The following is an 18,273-nucleotide window of genomic DNA, read 5'->3' as shown; positions in this document are numbered from 1 at the left end:
AACAGGTCAATGCTGGTGCTTATGCTACACATGAGACTCCTCCCACCCTATGCATATATTCTTCTATTCCTTTCTCCCTCATGTACTTATTGAATTTGACATGTAATATAATTTGATCTCTAATAATGAAATGTCAGAACTTGCTCACAACTGATGGTAGACTGCTGATGAGACAGAAATAGGCAGTTTGGCAGACAGTGGGGAGGATGCTACAAGATCTGACTAAGATATAGACAGGTTAGCAAAGGGGCAGGCAGGTGGAATTTGTATTTAAATGCAGAAAAGTTGGAGGAAAATCAAGGATTGGGTGTAGAAATTCAATGGAAATGGGGAGTGGGACGAATCGGCTAGCTCTTTTAAAGATGGGCTGAATGGCCTCCTTCTGTGCTGTTTCATTCTCTGATTCTATGAAAGGAGGTGAAGACCTAAGACACCAAATACACAATTACTTGGAGGTGTGAGTACAGTTAGATAAAAACACAAAACAAACCCAACAGCCTTTTTGTTTTATAAATAGAGATACAGGATACAAGACTATAGCAGTTTATGATAAATTTGTGCATGCAATGATCAGTCTATATATAGAGCACTGTGTGCAGTTTTATGCTTGCCATTATAGAAAGCACATTAAAACCAAAAATCTGTACAGCGTTGGATGAGAAACTGTAAATTATGAGGAGACACTTGAAACGTTGGGACTATTTCCATTGCAGCAGAGACGGCCAAGAGGAGATTGAATAATGGGTTTGAAATTATGAAGGGTTTAGAGATTGACAGACCTTCATTCTTGAGGCAGAGACACCCTTCAAGGAAAAAATGAATAAATGTTTGAAGCAGAGGGAGATACAGGGCAACAGAGTGACGGTGGGCTCCATCAGAAGGCCATTACTGATGTGATGGGCTGGAGGACCTCTTATTGTGCTTTAAATCTCTATTCATAGAATAGTACAGCACAGGAGGCCACTCGCTACATCGATTCTGCACTAGCTCTTTTAGAGAGCAATCCAGTTAGTCCCACTCCCATGCTCTTTCCCCATATCTCCGCAATGTTTTCTCCTTCAAGTATTTATCCAATTCCCTTTTGAAAGCTCCGATTGAATCTGTTTGCACCACACGATTTTATAGTTCTAGGTTGAAAGGTCCCACTCTATCCCTTTATGACTACCATATTACAGGTTTAAAAATAAACATGAAAAGATAAGTAAGATTGAAATACACTATGATATCCATTTGTGCAAACATGCACAAATTTGAAGAGTTGTTGACAAGAGGTGATTAAAACTTTTAAGCTCTGTTACTCAACAGTGGTTCTTTTGCTCTAAAAATAATTTAATCAAGGCATTGCTAAATTGTGAAATATAGAACATGTTAATGTCAATACTCTTTTAATCTATAGATTAACTTCATCCATAGTTCGAGAACCTGACCAATCACGAGTTAAGAGCACTTCACTCATGTTGAACAGCACTGAGTATCCTAGATTAACTTTACTCTGGTGGCCATGCAGGCTTCAGCATGGTATTTGCAATCACCAATTAGTTATTGTCAAACAATTGCATGAAAAATGTACTTGCTTTTGTAGTGAAAGATGAAAATTAGAAAATATATGTTGAACAATTGTGAAACTTAAAGCATTGTACTTAGTTAAGCATCATCAAAAGCACCAACAGTAACTGGCATTTATAACAGCATTGCACCACTTCTTAATAAATTGCTTCTTCAAATTATAGAATTGCTGTACAAAAGGCCATTCGTCCCATCAAGCCTGGGCAAGTTTTAGTTCAACCAACACTAATTAATCTCATGTCCCTGCTTTTTCGCTATGTTCTTTTATATCCTTCATTTTCAAATACTTATCTAATTCTCTTTTAACTAATGTAACAGCCTCAACACCCACTTGTGGTAAAGCATTTTCTGTTTACAGAACCTGCTGAATTAAAAAATGTCTTCTAACCACCCTGAATGGCCTCCCCGTGCTTAAATTTTTATGGTTCTTTGGAACAAAAGGAATTTTTTTTAAAAAGGCAATGCATACCACTATAAAAATCTGCAATAGAAGCTTCAAGTACTAAGCACAAATATTTGCTATCTTTCCCTTCAACGAGTCATCTGCCAAATTTCTCCCCGTTTCTGAAGGCATCGTCTTCTTGAAATGCTTCTCCAGATCCGCATTATTCATGTATGAGCCGTCATAGCAAGCGTCGGCAGGCTATTTGACTGCGGGGCTGATCTCAATCCTGTGCTCGCTCTACTTCCACAAATTGTGGACACTTTAAGGTATTAACACATATTTTACTAAGCCGTGGCAAGGAATACTAAAAAGTTTACCAGACATTTTGAAAGCCATTAACTTAACTTGTAATTTTTGCTAATAACTGAGTTTCTCTTTTTAAAGTATGAAACCTGAAATATGAATCTACATCTGTTTATATGTAGATCAGTGAAGTACTTTGTGTTTTCATCATAAAACAATAGGACTCCAACTATATATCAATAGGACTCTAAAGATATATATTTAATGAAGTGCGTTCAGATATGTCTTACCTTGCTTTTTCAGCTGCATGTTTACTTCTGTTTCAAGACTGAGGTCCTGAATTTCCTTCTGCACTTCTCCATCTGTTAGTTCAAAGTCAGGAGCAAGATAGTTTATCTCTAAATCAGCTGATTTTGAGAAGGAAGGATGTCTCTTCAGCACAGATCCCAGATTTTCCTTTTTCTGTGCAGCCAGCATTGGATCTTCACTCAGTACAGAATTTCGCATTAGTTTTGCTTGGAAATCTGGTACAGAGGCTCGAGTAGGGGCAGTGACTTGGACCATCTGTGGCTGAGCCACCAGCCTGAACTGGGTAATTTGATGCATGGATTGAGAGCTGGACTCTGCATTCACAGCAGAAGCAGCAAATTCTTCAGACTGATGCACGTTATTGCGCGCAGAGGTCATGGAGATAGCCTGTTTTGATCTTGCCAAGGAAATTGGGGAAGAACTTGCACTTGTTGCATTCTGGCTAATTTGTGATCTTGGCAGTGGTCTTACTGTCGGGTCAGGAAATATAATCTGGGTCTCCAGAGTTTTATTCATGGAGTCAAGGACATTGTTGGAAAATGAATCACTACGCACAGACCTCGTTTCGTGTAGATTTTGTACAGAATTCAAGCGTAAGCTGGAGAACGTGTCAGCTGACGTGATCCATGGCTCTCTTTGCCCCATTCTTATATTTGGAACTTGGCCTGGTATACTGTTTTGTGGCAACTGAGACCTTGCCACAGAATGCAGAGGTGCACTTGATTTAAGCAATGGATTGGATGATGGTTTGTTCTCCAGAGCCAGGTCTTCGGCTATGTGGAGATCAAGGGATGGATTAGAACCATGATTGACTGTGCCTTCATTCACAGAGCTCACAGATCGGTCTACTTCTAAAGGGAACATGTTGCCCTGTGATGAGTATTTCTTCAAAGCTGGAGATGACACATGGTTTGCTTTAATACCCAAATCGTTGTGACCCAGTGGACTTGGCAAAGAGTTTAATCTTGAAGTAGACGAATATACAAGGCTAGATGTAGAACCATGAAGACTGCCATTATCAATATCAGGTCTGGAAGACTGAGCAAGGCTATTTGGGTTTATTCTATTTTGGAAAGAGGACACACGAGCTAAACTGGCTGCTGTATTTCCATTAGCTCTAGGAAGTGGTTTGGAACCTTGGTTAAAGGATAGGCTTGAAGTAACTTTTTTATACTGAACTGAGCCAGGTGCTGGAATAGAACTTAAATTCCTACTGATCCTCGCAAGATAAGAAGGTGGAGGTGGTGTGCTGGTTACAAAGCTTTCAGTCACCTTTGATGACAACACAGACCCTGGACCAGGAGTAAAATGAGAGTTCAGCGGAGAAGTAGGTGAAAATGGAGGTCCGTCTTCGACATCATCAATTTCAAAAGACCGTTTCAGAGCTGTTGATAGTAAATAGAAATACAAGGTGATTTTAAAAAAATTAAAACACTTGAATAAGATCAGATATTGTAAAAATGTGGCCCAATAGATGCGCAGGGCTCATTAAAGACAACAGACTTTCATCTTGCTCAACATGAGTTTGCAGAGACAGCAATGCTAATTCATCGTGTCACCCAGTAACTATAGCCACAGTGGTACCATTGTGAAGCAGAACACCTTTAGCAAACAATTACATTTTATAAACGGAGGACATTCCAATGAACTAATTGCTCTTCTGTCATACATTTTTATTAGACCAGCACCAAGGCATGGTACATTAATGAACTCAAGAATTTCTACAAGTATAGTAATAAAGCTCTGGAAGAAAAAAGGCTTAAAATTGATCCATGCCACAGAAGGAAGCTGCCATAACTCAGCAAAATGGAGAGTTTACATGCTGTGTGTTTGTACAGCCCACATAGGTGACAAGATAAGTGATAAGCTATTAGTACACAGGTGATAAACTTGATCTCTGTAATGGCGTGTAAGATAACTGGGTCTATATATCAAGTCTAAGTAAATTTGGTAAGTACATACAAAAGTTGTGTCTTAGATAATGCATGTTTCTATGCAATTCAACAAATTCTCCAATGCTGAAATGAATTAGTGCAATTTGTTTTATGCTGACACTCACAATATGTTAATTAGTATAACTGTTAAAACAAGAGAAGCCTGAAACTATCTCCCTGCTTGCCCCACAGACACCAATGAGATAATATACCTCAGTCTAATATATTGCTGTTTTGGGGACCTTTCTGTGTGCAAATTGACAGTTACATTTCCCACGTGGCCGAAAAGTAACCACACTTCAAAAAAGGATTTCATTGGCTGTGTGATGTCCTGAGGTCATGAAAAGCATTACATGCATGCAAGTCTTTCTTTCCTTCAGGTGCAAATTGATTTTATGAGAGACCATCTCAATGCATTTGGATTCAGAAACTCAATGAAATTGGGTAATTCTGCACGATACCAAACAAGGAGGAGCAGTTGATCTGAGAAGACAGCTCAAGAATGAAGAAAATGAATGGTGAAATAATGATCAATGCAATTTAATACGAACAGTTTTCTACTGCACATAGGGAGAAAAAAATAACATAAGTACTCTACAAATGCCATTGAAATAGTTATGGATGATTCTGAAACGTCTAGAGATCTTCATAGATTCAATAATCAACATGTCCAACCACTGTGGACCAGCAAAGCAAATAGAAAACAGTAGAATACAAATCAGAGTTTAATTCTCAAACTGGATAATGCTGTTGTCAGACAACAGCTTGAATACAGTGTCCCATTCTGTTGCTGATACGCATGGCATATGGACACACCCTACATGTATTTCAGTGAAGAGAAACTGATGCAGAATACTTTATTTAAACAATAAATTATACAATGGCTTGCTCTCCAGAACAAGGTCGGTGGATTGTGCTATTCGGAAACATTGGAGAAACTTGGGTGTCCCAATTCCAGGCTGAAAGTTCCAAGAAGTCGTCTCATCAAGGTGCATACTCTAGTAAATTATATAGGAATGGTAGATCCGGGAAAAAAAACCTCACAGGAGTATGACAAGGGGACACAACTTCAAACTAAGGATAATCTCAGGATGCTCTCTGCCCTGAGTGATAAACAGATGAAATATATTTCAAAGCAGTGAAAAGTTCAGGAGTCTTTTAAGAAACAATTGGATATTGTGATGGGAAGAATAGTCGGACCTTTCTAGAAGGATGAGCTGAAATGTGCCAAATGGTTTTTATCATCTAAATTGTGAACAAGCAGCAGCAACAGAAACTGGGAAATTCACAACTAGGTTTCAGCAGGTGATGAGATGCCAGTGTTGGCTGGATTACCAACAGAGGCAAAATACCAAATTAAGGAAATAGGAATATCAGATTCCTCTTTAACAGTCTAGAATCTGCCACTGGTCCTGTACAAGAGTGGTGATGCTCAAAGCAATGGTGATCGGGCCCAGCCAACATGCAGCCTATTAAGGAAGAGAATGGAAATTAAAAACACCACACATACATAGTGTAAAATCTATTTTACTTTTCATTTAGCCAATTCGACCATATACAGAAATTGGCTTTTAATCCAACGGAGACAAATTGAGTAAAATAGCCTCTCAATTAATATATTGTTACGGTGCCGCACAAAAGGTTAATACACAAGGTAAGATCAAATGGGGTTAGGGGCAACTTATTAGCTTAGATAGAGGATTGGCTAACCAACAGAAAACAGGGAGTGGGGATAAATGGGTCTTTTTCTGGTTGGCAACATGTAACTAGTGGGGTGCCACAAGGTTCGGTCCTCGGGCCCCAACTATTTACAATCTACATAAATGACTCGGATGCAGGGATAGAAGGTACTATAGCCAAATTTGCAGATGACACTAAAATAAGTGGGACAGTAAGTTGCAATAAAGAAATGAGAAATCTACAAATGGATATGGATAGATTAGATAAATGGGCCAAAATTTGGCAGATGGGTTTTACCGTGGACAAGTGTGAGGTTATCTATTTTGGTTGGAAGAATAGAAAGGCAAATTTTTATCTAAATGGAGAGAAACTTCAGAGTGCTTCAGTGCAGAGGGATCTAGGTGTCCTCATGCATGAATCGCAGAAAACTAGTTTGCAGGTACAGCAGGTAATAAGGAAGGCAAATGGAATTTTAGTGTTTATTGCTAAAGGAATAGAGTATAAAAGTAGGGAAGTGTTGCTGCAACTGTACAAGGCATTGGTGAGACCGCACCTGGAGTATTGCGTACAGCTTTGGTCCTCTTACTTGAGAAAGGATGTAGTTGCATTGGAGGCAGTTCAGAGGAGGTTCACTAGATTGATTCCAGTGATGGGGGGCTTGTCATATGAAGAGAGATTGAGCAGTTTAGGCCTTTACTCTCTGGAGTTTAGAAAAATGAGAGGAGATCTAATTGAGGTATATAAGATGATTAAGGGGATTGACAAAGTAGACATAGAGAGGATGTTTCCTCTTGTGGTGCAATCTAGAATGAGAGGTCATAGTTTTAGGATAAGGGGTAGCAGATTTAAAACAGAGATGAGGAGAAATTACTTCTCTCAAAAGGGTCATGAATCTGCGGAATTCACTACCCCAGAGTGCGGTGGATGCCAGGACATTGGGTAAATTTAAGGAGGAGATAGACAGATTTTTAATTAGAAATGGGTTGAAGGGTTATGGAGAACGGGCAGGAAAGTGGAGATGAGGCCAAGATGAGATCAGCCATGATCGTATTGAATGGCGGAGCAGGCTCGAGGGGCTGAATTGCCTACTCCTGCTCCTAGTTCTTATGTTACGATCCTGTTAGCTTTTAAAAGAGAAGTCAAACTCCCAGTTACTACTGAAAGAATTATACCACAAGATTTCACGTTCTAAACAAAAAAACTTTGCTGTTCAAGAGTTAAACAAAGAAAAACATGACTACCTTAACACTACAATTTGGAAACATTTATATTTTAAACTTAAAATCTTAACAGAACATGACATCATATGCTTGAAACTCTAAGGGGGGAATTTTATGCTGGCGGCGGGGTCTTGATGTCAGATGAAACTTACGCCGAGATCCCTGCGTCGCCTCTTTTCCGAAGGCCCACCAGAAGTCTTGGCCTTGCAGAGCTGCCGGCCCAAAGCGCCACCGTGAAGGTGGTGGCTGCTGCTGTAGCTGCAGTGACCAGACACTGAGGAGCAGCGCTGGAACCAGGCTGAAGGTAGATCAGGGTGGGAGCGTTCTCATGGGGTGAGAAGGCAAGGGTAAGGGAGTGGCCCTCAGCGGGCACCCCCATTCCCGAAGCCGGGTCCCTCGTTCAGGCACTAAGTGCCTTTGAATGAGGGCCCCCCTTGCCCTGAAGCCAGGAAGTAGCCTGTGTGGTTATTCATGCCATGCTTCCTGTGCAGTGACAGGACCGCCGCCGCATGGGTAATTGCAGCTGTAGCAGGAAGAGGCCCTTAATTTGGGGTTAATTACCCAGTTAAGAGCCTCAACCGGCAGCGAGGCGGGAAGGCCGTTTATAGGCCTGACTGCCCCGGACTAAATTTCGGCGGAGACAGGATGGTCCTAGGGTCCCCCCCTCGTCACCATCACACCCGATTTTACGCTCTCCTTGCCTCCAAACCCACCGTACGGGGTGGGGGGAGAGAAGAGCATAAATTCCACCCTAAATCTCAACAGAACACTCCTGTTTGACTGTTACTTTCACCCCAAGAGTCCCTTATATGTTACCTGATCTTGGCAGTTCATTCATTTCTCCTGGGACCAATCCAAAATGAACCACAGCTCTTAAGAATTCACTTTGATTCCTTAGTTTCTCATCTATCTTTTGCGGCATGTTATCACTTCCCAAATCTGGACTTCCTAGTTTGAGCAAGGGCCTGCCTGAAAACAAAACACCCCTGATTCCTGATGACCTCTTTGCTCCTGAGCCCAGCTGCTTTCAAAGCATACCGTTTTCAAAAAGCCAACTTGCTTTTCTGAAAGCCAACTGCTCGCCAAAAGCCAAATGCTTGTCGTCTGCAAGCACACAGATCAAAACACCAACAAGGACCCCCTGCATCATTTATCTCCAAAGCATGTGGTACATGTGGGATGTCCCAGATAGTAATGTAAACTAATTATTTCCAACCCCAATCTTCTTTGTTCTGGAAATAAATAATTTAAACCTCTGACAGAGGCAGCTGCAGACACATCATCTCCATCAAGAAGTTCAGAGCCGTTCCCATTGTTTCAGGTCTTCACACTTCCCACTATGATCTTACTAAATAAAGCATGGGCCACCCTTTGATTTGTAACTACCTTTGTTGGGTTTGTTTGCCAGCTTCTCAAACTACGTGTTTTCATTTATTTTGCATTAAAAAAATTCAATTCCCAAATTAAAAAGTTACTTCTAGAAAATTAATACCAACCATGAACCAGGTGATCTTAACAATATGAAATTGCTGACCTCAGCAATTTCCAACACACTTGCAATGTCCTTAAGTCTATAGTGTAAACCTGCCCATGAATTTAGTGCCTCCAGCTAGGATGGGTCATTTTGCAGAAATGTGAGAAATTTAAATGAAATAGTGCATCATTAGGTACTCTCCTGAGGTTTTTCTTAAAATTTGAAATGTATTGTTGGGAATGGTTACTGACAATTTCAGTTTAAACATCAATGATTTCAGCCAAGAAAATGCAAAATCAGCCAGAGTTCCCATTCCTGATTGCTATCCAGTGATCTCAGCTGTAAAGTATCCCGGACGGACAGTGGGTGAAAACAGGAACTGCCTCACCTATGATGCACACCATAGTGGAATAAACTGCTGACATTCTCTGCCGAGGCACAAACATGAAGAATGACAAAGCACTGGAAGGAGATTCCATAAAACCTTGAACAGCAGGAATTATTGAGGGCAATACTGACCTTGGGAGCTAATGAAAAAAAATCAGGCGCTATTGGATCAGCCACCCATTCTACATTTCCCGGTGATTATTTCCATTAAAGTCAGCCCTTTGGTCCTTCAACTCCTCCCTTTTGCGCTTCTTATGCGCTCCACCTCACTTTTGCAGAAAGCTTTTTAACTGCTTTGGCCTGACTGCCTAGAATTTTCTGCTGGGGTCTCCAGGTCTTTGTCCACTTTTAAAAGCCTTCTAAAAACCTATTTGTTTCAACCAACCTTTCCGTCAATTTATCCAATTCCCCTGTCATGGCTCTGCACACTTCTTTATTTTAATTAATTATTTTTCTTTCCCCAACTCTCTAAAGGATGTTCTCAGCAACAAAGGCACTATATAAATGCTCTTTCTTAAAGATGTGAAAATGGTCACGTGCAGCATTTTAAGTTGTTAGTAGCCTAAAAGCATTGTAAGTTGTACCACAACCTTCACTAACAGAGACTTGTAGTTCAAGTAATTGAACAGCTCATCATTCCGATCTAGCTGCCGCAGTTGTGCCTATACCACTGATTTCTTAGCCATCAAACCTGTCCTAGTTCTCCTCACTCTGCAGCAGTACATCTTTCACATGGTGCTCATGAAACAGTATTAATCGCAGTTTGATTAAGGTATTCTGACCAACCTACCCCTCATTTCAGAGGTTGCATAGGAAAATTAAAGGCTAAAAACTGAATCTGTGGGAGAACACGGCGTTGAGTAGAAAGGATTCATTAGTAACTTAATCAAGTTTTCATCTAGGTATATATAGAAAGATCATTGGCTCATTGAATTAGGAAAACTGTGAACAAATCTTCCCTAGCATGGATGTTCCTCACCTGAAATTTCCATTGAAAAAAATATTTATAATTTTCTTAGTGTTCCTTCCCTAATACATAAATCTTTGAGTTTTACTGTCCTGTAATGATTTAAACAATTATTACACTGACTACATTCATACTGACTTATGATTTACCATCTGAAAGAAGTCTTAAACCATCCTTACAATATGCCAGTCATGTTTTCCTGCAGATACGCAATACATAGTCATTTATTTTTGGCATATTGCACCATTTAGAATCATACTTTGTGGAATTTTACAGCTTTTCTTTTTCCTGTGGTGTCATTTCTCTCAAATGGAGTACCTACTCACTAATGAGTGCTGTGCACACAGTCTGACAGGTCAAAGTGTTTGAGGTTAGTAATTAGTAAGTCCAGTATTAGCTCGTAAGCAATTCAGTGTCTACAGCTAGATAGAGCAGCATGCTTGTGAAACCGAAGATGAATAGGAAGGCTTCTAACCACAGCATACATCTGTTTGGGGCACCATGTAGTAATGTACAAAACAGAAGCATGAACCATCTATTATATCTATTCAAACCCGAGGCAAGTCAGGACAGAACAGAGCAGTATAGGTTCTCCAACACTAGTCTACAAATGTTACCCAGTGTTTTTTTTAAAAGCAAAGTGATTAATTCAAAACTAATTCAGACAAAAAACATCTCAGTTCAAACTGGTATGTATATCCAATTTGCATAATGAACAACTTCTTCTTTGGCCTCCTTGTCTCGAGAGACAATGGGTAAGCGCCTGGAGGTGGTCAGTGGTTTGTGAATCAGCGCCTGGAGTGGCTATAAAGGCCAATACTAGAGTGACAGACTCTTCCACAGGTGCTGCAGATAAAGTTGGTTGTCAGGGCTGTTACACAGTTGGCTCTCCCCTTGCACTGTCTTTTTTCCTGCCAACTGCTAAGTCTCTTCGACTCGCCACATATGAACTATAATTGTTCAAAGACTGCCATCTCACAAAATATCCCCTACAAGAAATACAGAACAAAAAGGTGATTATGTCTGAAAACTGAGCAGTGTAATTTAGCCCAAATATCAATTTTGCCAACATATTTAGCTCTACTTAACTGGAATCAAAAATGTAAGTGGGGATTCTTTTTCAATATAAAAACAAACCAAGCACAAAGGCATCCATCTGTTGCTTAATATTAAGACATAGATATCTGACAGATAACATAATATTTATAAATATATGGATAAACCCTTATTAGTTTGGAAAAATATGTGAATTTTGCCAAACTTAAAACGAAATGCTTTTCGAAGGTAACCAATTCTTTTATGGAAAAAAGCTTACATGATACACAAACAAAAGGGTAACTACTTAATAAAGTTACAGCACACCCTACTCTAAATGAAGTTCTCCCCCGCACATCACAAGTCAAAATCCCTATCAGCAAACCCACACAAGAACTTTAAAATGGTTCCAGACAGCAGCGTCCCTATTTCTGCATTCCCATATTATAGTCACCAAACTCCCTAACCTTTAGCGCAATGAAACCACCTTAGGATGTCTTAACCACACATAAGCAAATGATTCTCTAAAGTGCAAGAAATAATTTAGAACTCACTTTTGATAAATGTGCATTTTCTGTCAAAGAGTTGGGCTATTTTTGGTCTTGCAACATTAGAACAATGTTCAATATGTACAGTCAGTAATCCAAGTATATACCAATGAAAGTTTTTAGCCAACTAGACCATTTTATAGTTAATCCACTATCTGATAAATGGAAGTAATTTTTTGGTGTATCTGAAATGTAGTCACCTTTAAGTTACTCAGCCACAGGTGAATGTTCATAGATACAGATGTACAGGTTTCAGCCTGCCTAATATGGAAATAACCAAGGGCTACATTTTTCTATTTTTTCAAAAAGAAACTTAATTCTTTAAATTATTATGATTCACTAATAAAATAGCAAGGATATACAATTTTTTTTAAAATGACCAGTTTCAAGTGGTACAGCTTAGTTAGTGGGAGCGGCAAAAATTCAGTCACATCCTCCCTGTAATAATTCAACTTCCAACATGTCCCAGGCAGCTAACAAGCCACTCAACTGGTATAAACGATGAAAAGTTTGTGAATCTAACTCTGGAATGGGCAATATTTTTGTGATGTGATCAACCTGCAAGTTTGTAAAGCCTATTTCACCTTAATTTCATTTTTGAATAGAATCTATTCTCAGAGAAGTGTTAAACCTGGATTAACACTGGAATTTTCTATACTATTAATTCATGCCAGCAGCTCTTAATCCTAGCAGCGTCACCGGGAGCAGTGGCCACTGCTGGGACTGCAGCCCAGCCAACGCCATGGAGCCAGGACTTGAAGTAAGTTGGGCTTGCCTCACCGGGATGTTGGGGGTGGCGGGGGGGTGATCGGTCATGGCAGCGAGGCAAGGGTAGTCATTTGGGGGGAGGGGGCGGTGCGTCTTGGCTACTTTTTCACTAAAATTGGCAAATGTAAAAAAGGTTCGGCTCAAGAGTACAATGATCAAAATTCTTGTGGGATTTAGTGAACAATAATGATTTAACGATGTAACACGTTAACTTTCATGGAACATTTCCACACAATTGGCCCAACAGGTCTAGTATATCCTCTGCCAAAAGCATCTGAGATCGAACATGAAGTTTTAGTGACAATGCATGAAGTCATGCCCCCTCAAAACCCTGCACGTTCGAAAATCTTTGGGCTAAATGATAATGGCTCGGATTTTATGGTCAGCTGCAAATCGACAGCATTCGCCAGTGACCTTGAAGAAAGTTGCCCATAAAGATCTAGCAATCTTTGTGGCGTGGATTTCACCTTTCCTGTTATTAATCTGAGTATGGCACCAATTGTAGGGGATCTCTGGGGTCCAGCAACAGTGATGTCATCAAGCAGACTACACAGTCAATCATATTGAAAAATTTTCACAGACGGCAAACCAGGAAGTAAAATAAAATAAAAACAGAAAATGTTGGAAATACTCAGGTCAGGCGGCATCTGTGCAGACACAAACAGAGTTAACATTTCTGGTCGATGACATTTCAACAGAGGGACAATGTGACTAAATGAAAAATCATCGACCTGACACATTGGACTGAATTTTATGCCGCCCCAGCAGGTCGGATGATGGTGTAGGGGCGGCGTAAAATTGAGCAGGAGGCTCCGGGAAGCCCTCCCGCCTACGGCCAACTTTATGCCGGTCCGTCAGCGGGTGGGGGAGGGGGGGGAATGGCCCGCCCACCCAAGGCCAATCAAGGCCCTTAAGTGGCCAATTAAAGGCCCTCGCCCGCCTCCACGGATACATTACCCGTGGCAAGTGGGAGTCCGGGAGACGTGAAAGGCTGCCCACTGATCGATGCCGGCCTTTCTGCACGCCGGTGAGGAGAGGGGGGGCATGGCAGTCAGGCACAGGGTGCCCAACTGAGGGCAGCCCTCGCCTCCCAACTCACTCCCGGGACCCAAGACGCCCCCTCCCCCCCAAATGACTACCCTTGCCTCGCTGCCATGACCGACCACCACCCCCACCACCCCCCCCCACATCCCGGCGAGGCAAGCCCAACTTACCTCAAGTCCTGGCTCCATGGCGTTGGCTGGGCTGCAGTCCCAGCAGTGGCCAATGTTCTGGTGACGCTGCTAGGATTAAGGGCTGCTGGCCCGCTGATTGGGCCATTAACTCTGCTTCATTCTCCACAGATGCTGCCAGACCTGCTGAGTATTTCCAACATTTTCTGTTTTTATTTCAGATTTCCAGCATTCACATTATTCACTTTTGCAGGAAGTGAAATGCAATGATTATCCTTTTAATCATTTTACAGAGAACAAAATAAAGATTGGGACATACACATGGGATTAAAGATAGAACCTGAAATATCATACAGAAGAGAAGGCCTATTCCAAGGGCTGCCAGACACTTAGCTGAAAAACCTTTGCATACTAACAGACAGTGCTTGTGGAGACATAAGGACCATTCTCTGACACATTCAACCCACAATGGATTTTGATCACCAGACATTGAAGGTGTAAAGAAGAGCATTCCAGAGACTCCCAAAGTGATACAATCCACAAAAGCCAGGACTGGTTAAACTAGCTGGTCACATGACTAACTGGCTGGTCCAGTGTATTTTGAACTAGTCATAGAGTTTTTGAACTCTAAAAAGAAAGACTGTTTGCTCCTGGAGTGAGAAGACCTCTCCTGTCTGCTCCCATCTCTTTCTCACAAGCCTCTGGACCCACTGAGGACACATGAACCTCAAGAGAGAAAAGTCTCTTACATCGAACAAGGTTTAAGAAGAATATTGGGCCCCAACAAAAAGCATGACCTACCTACAATCAAGGACTCTACAGGGAGCTCAAAGAACAGCAACCAAGACCATCTTCAGATATTGCCTCAAACTTTTCCACTTTATTTCTTCTGCTCTTTTCTGTCTCTATCTGCATGTGTATATCGGGTATGCATGTTAGCGTGGGCGCGTCACATATCCGTAGGCGTTAACCCAATTAGAGTTTAAGTTGAATAAAATTCAACCTTTTTTCGCTAACCTAAGAAAACCTATTTGGCTAATTTCTTTGCCTTATAATTGGAAGTAACTGTAGAAGGATTCACTAAGGGGGAAATAAAAAACAGTGTTTAAAATTAAACCCTGGTACGGTAAGACCAGGTGAAGGCTGAGAGGGACCCCTAGATCCCTTTCTCACCTGTTCGTAACACAAGGTAAATCATTTTATTTTGTCTATGAAATGGTCACGTTATTGGTGTAACTTAACCTCTTGCAGGTGGACAAAGGAGGCACACAGACTTATGATTACATGAATTACTCAAGATCATAGGAAACATCCAGCTTACCTTTCTCTGAGGCAACATAAAGTTAACTTTTTTGGTTTTTAAAGTTATTTGAAGTGATTGATGGCCTTGTGTTTATAGGCATCTCCAGCCTGTGGTTTTATGGTGCGGCAGGGGAAGGAGGAGCGGACATTATCTGCATTAAGGAAAAGTGTTTTGTGAAATACTAGCAGATTTCCTGCAGCTTCTTCACAAGTAGCCTGCAGTACAATTGTCATATTAGCTACAACACTAGAGCAGTGTTCAACCATCATCTGTTGTCTTTAAGACCACTGCTCAGATACTGCCTGTGGATGTGCAATTTAAATATGCACACCCTGAAATCAATTACAGGGTAATTTTGAAGCAAGTTTCTGTTGATTGGCAGTTGCTTGTAAATTCCTGGTCTGGGGAGTGGCCAGGTTATAAAAATTGGGGAAAACAGCTGGAAGTGACTAGTGTTCTCTCTATACTTTATAGGAGGAAAGGAAAGAGAATGTGAAGTGCCGTGGATGCATGCTAGATGCAAGATACATGTATGATATATATCCCATCCACCTAGACTGAAATTTTAGCAATAGCCCAAGGGGTTTGCTGCACATGTAATAACAGGTCAAAAGAAATGCAGGATCCTAACCAAAACACTGGTAAAAGCATGCGCACAGCATGTTCTAATGTGCAGATGTGGTTTGATGAAAAAAGTCAAACTTCACTTTACAAAAGCCAAATGCCAAACTACAAGGTAGGCAATGTAAGACTTTTGATGCTTGACAGAGAAAGAAAAAGTAGAGATCCACTGTATAACACATCCACATAGCAATACTTTGTGCCCTATTCTAACATTTGTTACTTATATAAACTAAATGGGCAAGAGGGGGAGGCGATGGCATAGTGGTAATGTCACTTGACTGGTAATCCAGAGACCCAGTCTAATCCTCTGGGAACACAGGTTCACATTCCACCATGGCAGCTGGTGGAATTTAAATTCAATTAATAAATGCAATTAATTAATAAAAATTTGGAATTGAAAGCTAGCCTCAGTAATGGTAACCATGAATCTGTCATCGATTGTCATAAAACCCGTCTAGTTTACTAATGTCCTTTAGGCAAGGAAATCTGCTGTCCTCACCTGGTCTGACCTACATGTGACTGCAGACCCACAGCAATGTGGTTGACAATTACCTGCCCTCTGAAATGACCTGGCTAGCCAGTCATACAAAACTGCTACACAAAAGTTGTAAAGGAATAAACCTAGATGGAGCACCAGAGACAACAATGGCAAACCCAGCCCTGTTGACACTGCAAAGGCTTCCTAACTAACATCTGGGGGCTAATGCTAAAATTGGGAGAGCTGTCCCACAGACTAGTCAAGCAACAGTCTGACATAGTCATACTCACAGAAACATACCTTACGTTCAATGTCCCAGACACCACCATCACTATTTCTGGGTATGTGCCCTCCCACTGGCAGGACAGACCCACCAGAGGTGGTGGCACAATGGTATACAGTGCAGAGGGAGTTGCCCTGGGAGTCCTCAACATCGACTCCAGACCCAATGAAGTCTCATGGCATCAGGTCAAACATGGGCAAGGAAACCTCCTGCTGATTACCACCTGCTGCCCGCCTCCCTCCCTCAGCTGATGAATCAGTACTCCTCCATGTTCACCACTTGGAAGAAGCACTGAGGGTGGCAAGGGCACAGAATATGCTCTGGGTGAGGGACTTCAATGTCCATCACCAAAAGTGGCTCATTAGCACCACTACTGACCAAGCTGGCTGAGTCCTAAAGGACAAAGCTGCTAGACTGGAAAAACCTATTTGACCTCGTCCCCACCAATCTACCTGTCACAGTGCATCTGTCCCTGACAGTATTGTTAGGAGTGACCATCACACAGTCCTTGTGAAAACAAAGTCCCATCTTCACACAGAGGATACCGTCCATTGTGCTTTGTGGCACTACCATTGTGGGATAAAGTCAAAACAGATCTGGCAGCTCAAACCTGGGCATCCATGAGGCACTGTGGACCACGAGCAGCAGTAGAATTGTATTCAACTACAATCTGTAACCTCATGGCCCGGCATAACCCCCACACTACCATTACCATCAAACCAAGGGATCAACCTTGGTTCAATGAAGAGTGCAGGAGGAAATACCAGGAGCAGTACCAAGCATACCTAAAAATGAGGTCTCAACCCAGTGAAGCTATAACACAGGACTACTTGCATGCCAAACAGCAGAAGGAGCATGCAATAGACAGAGCTTAGCGATCCTACAACCAATGGATCAGATCTAAGCTCTGCAGTCCTGCCACATCCAGTCGTGAATGGTGGTGGACAATTAAACAACTAATGGGAGGATGTGGCTCCACAAACATCCCCATCCTCAATGATGGAGGTGCCCAGCACATCAGCGCAAAAGACAAGGCTGAAGCATTTGTGACAATCTTCAGCCAGACGTGCTGAGTGGATGATTTATCTCGACCTCCTCCTGAGGTACCCAGCATCGCAGATGCCAGTCTTGGTCACCGCATTATAGGAAGGATGTGGAAGCTTTGGAAAGGGTGCAGAGGAGATTTACTAGGATGTTGCCTGGTATGGAAGGAAGGTCTTACGAGGAAAGGCTGAGGGACTTGGGGTTGTTTTCGTTAGAGAGAAGGAGGAGGAGAGGTGACTTAATAGAGACATACAAGATAATCAGAGGGTTAGATAGGGTGGATAGTGAGAGTCTTTTTCCTCGGATGATGATGGCAAACACGAGGGGACATAGCTTTAAGTTGAGGGGTGATAGATATAGGACAGATGTCAGAGGTAGTTTCTTTACGCAGAGAGTAGTAGGGGCGTGGAACGCCCTGCCTGCAACAATAGTAGACTCGCCAACTTTAAGGGCATTTAAGTGGTCATTGGATAGACATATGGATGAAAATGGAATAGTGTAGGTCAGATGGTCGGCGCAACATCGAGGGCCGAAGGGCCTGTACTGCGCTGTAATGTTCTAATTCTAATTCTAATTCTAATTCTTCAGCCAATTCGATTCATTCCATGTGATATCAAGACATGGCTGAAGACACTGGATACTGCAAAGGCTATGGATTCTGACAATATCCCAGCTGTAATACTGAAGACTTGTGCTGCAGAACTAGCTGCGCCCCTTGCCAAGCTGTTCCAGTACCGCTACAACACTGGCATCTACCTGGCAATGTGGAAAATTGCCCAGGAATGTCCTGTCC

At 41.7% G+C, this 18,273-nt stretch overlaps 1 protein-coding gene across 2 annotated transcripts in view; it reads right to left on the bottom strand.

The window, feature by feature from the left end:
* septin12 (septin 12) overlaps nucleotides 1-18,273 on the bottom strand; it is a 414,646-nt gene that overhangs the window by 374,036 nt on the left and 22,337 nt on the right. For both annotated transcript variants that reach the window (XM_068056451.1, XM_068056452.1), the window contains exon 2: nucleotides 2,545-3,948. In XM_068056451.1, coding sequence (XP_067912552.1) covers nucleotides 2,545-3,948 — 1,404 coding nt within the window. The remainder of the gene's footprint in view (nucleotides 1-2,544; nucleotides 3,949-18,273) is intronic.

This window comes from Heterodontus francisci, chromosome 24 (genome assembly GCF_036365525.1).
Source record: "Heterodontus francisci isolate sHetFra1 chromosome 24, sHetFra1.hap1, whole genome shotgun sequence".
Lineage (NCBI taxonomy): Eukaryota > Metazoa > Chordata > Chondrichthyes > Heterodontiformes > Heterodontidae > Heterodontus > Heterodontus francisci.
The sequence above is the reverse complement of the archived record's forward strand: the minus strand, read 5'-3'. Positions and strand labels throughout refer to the sequence as shown.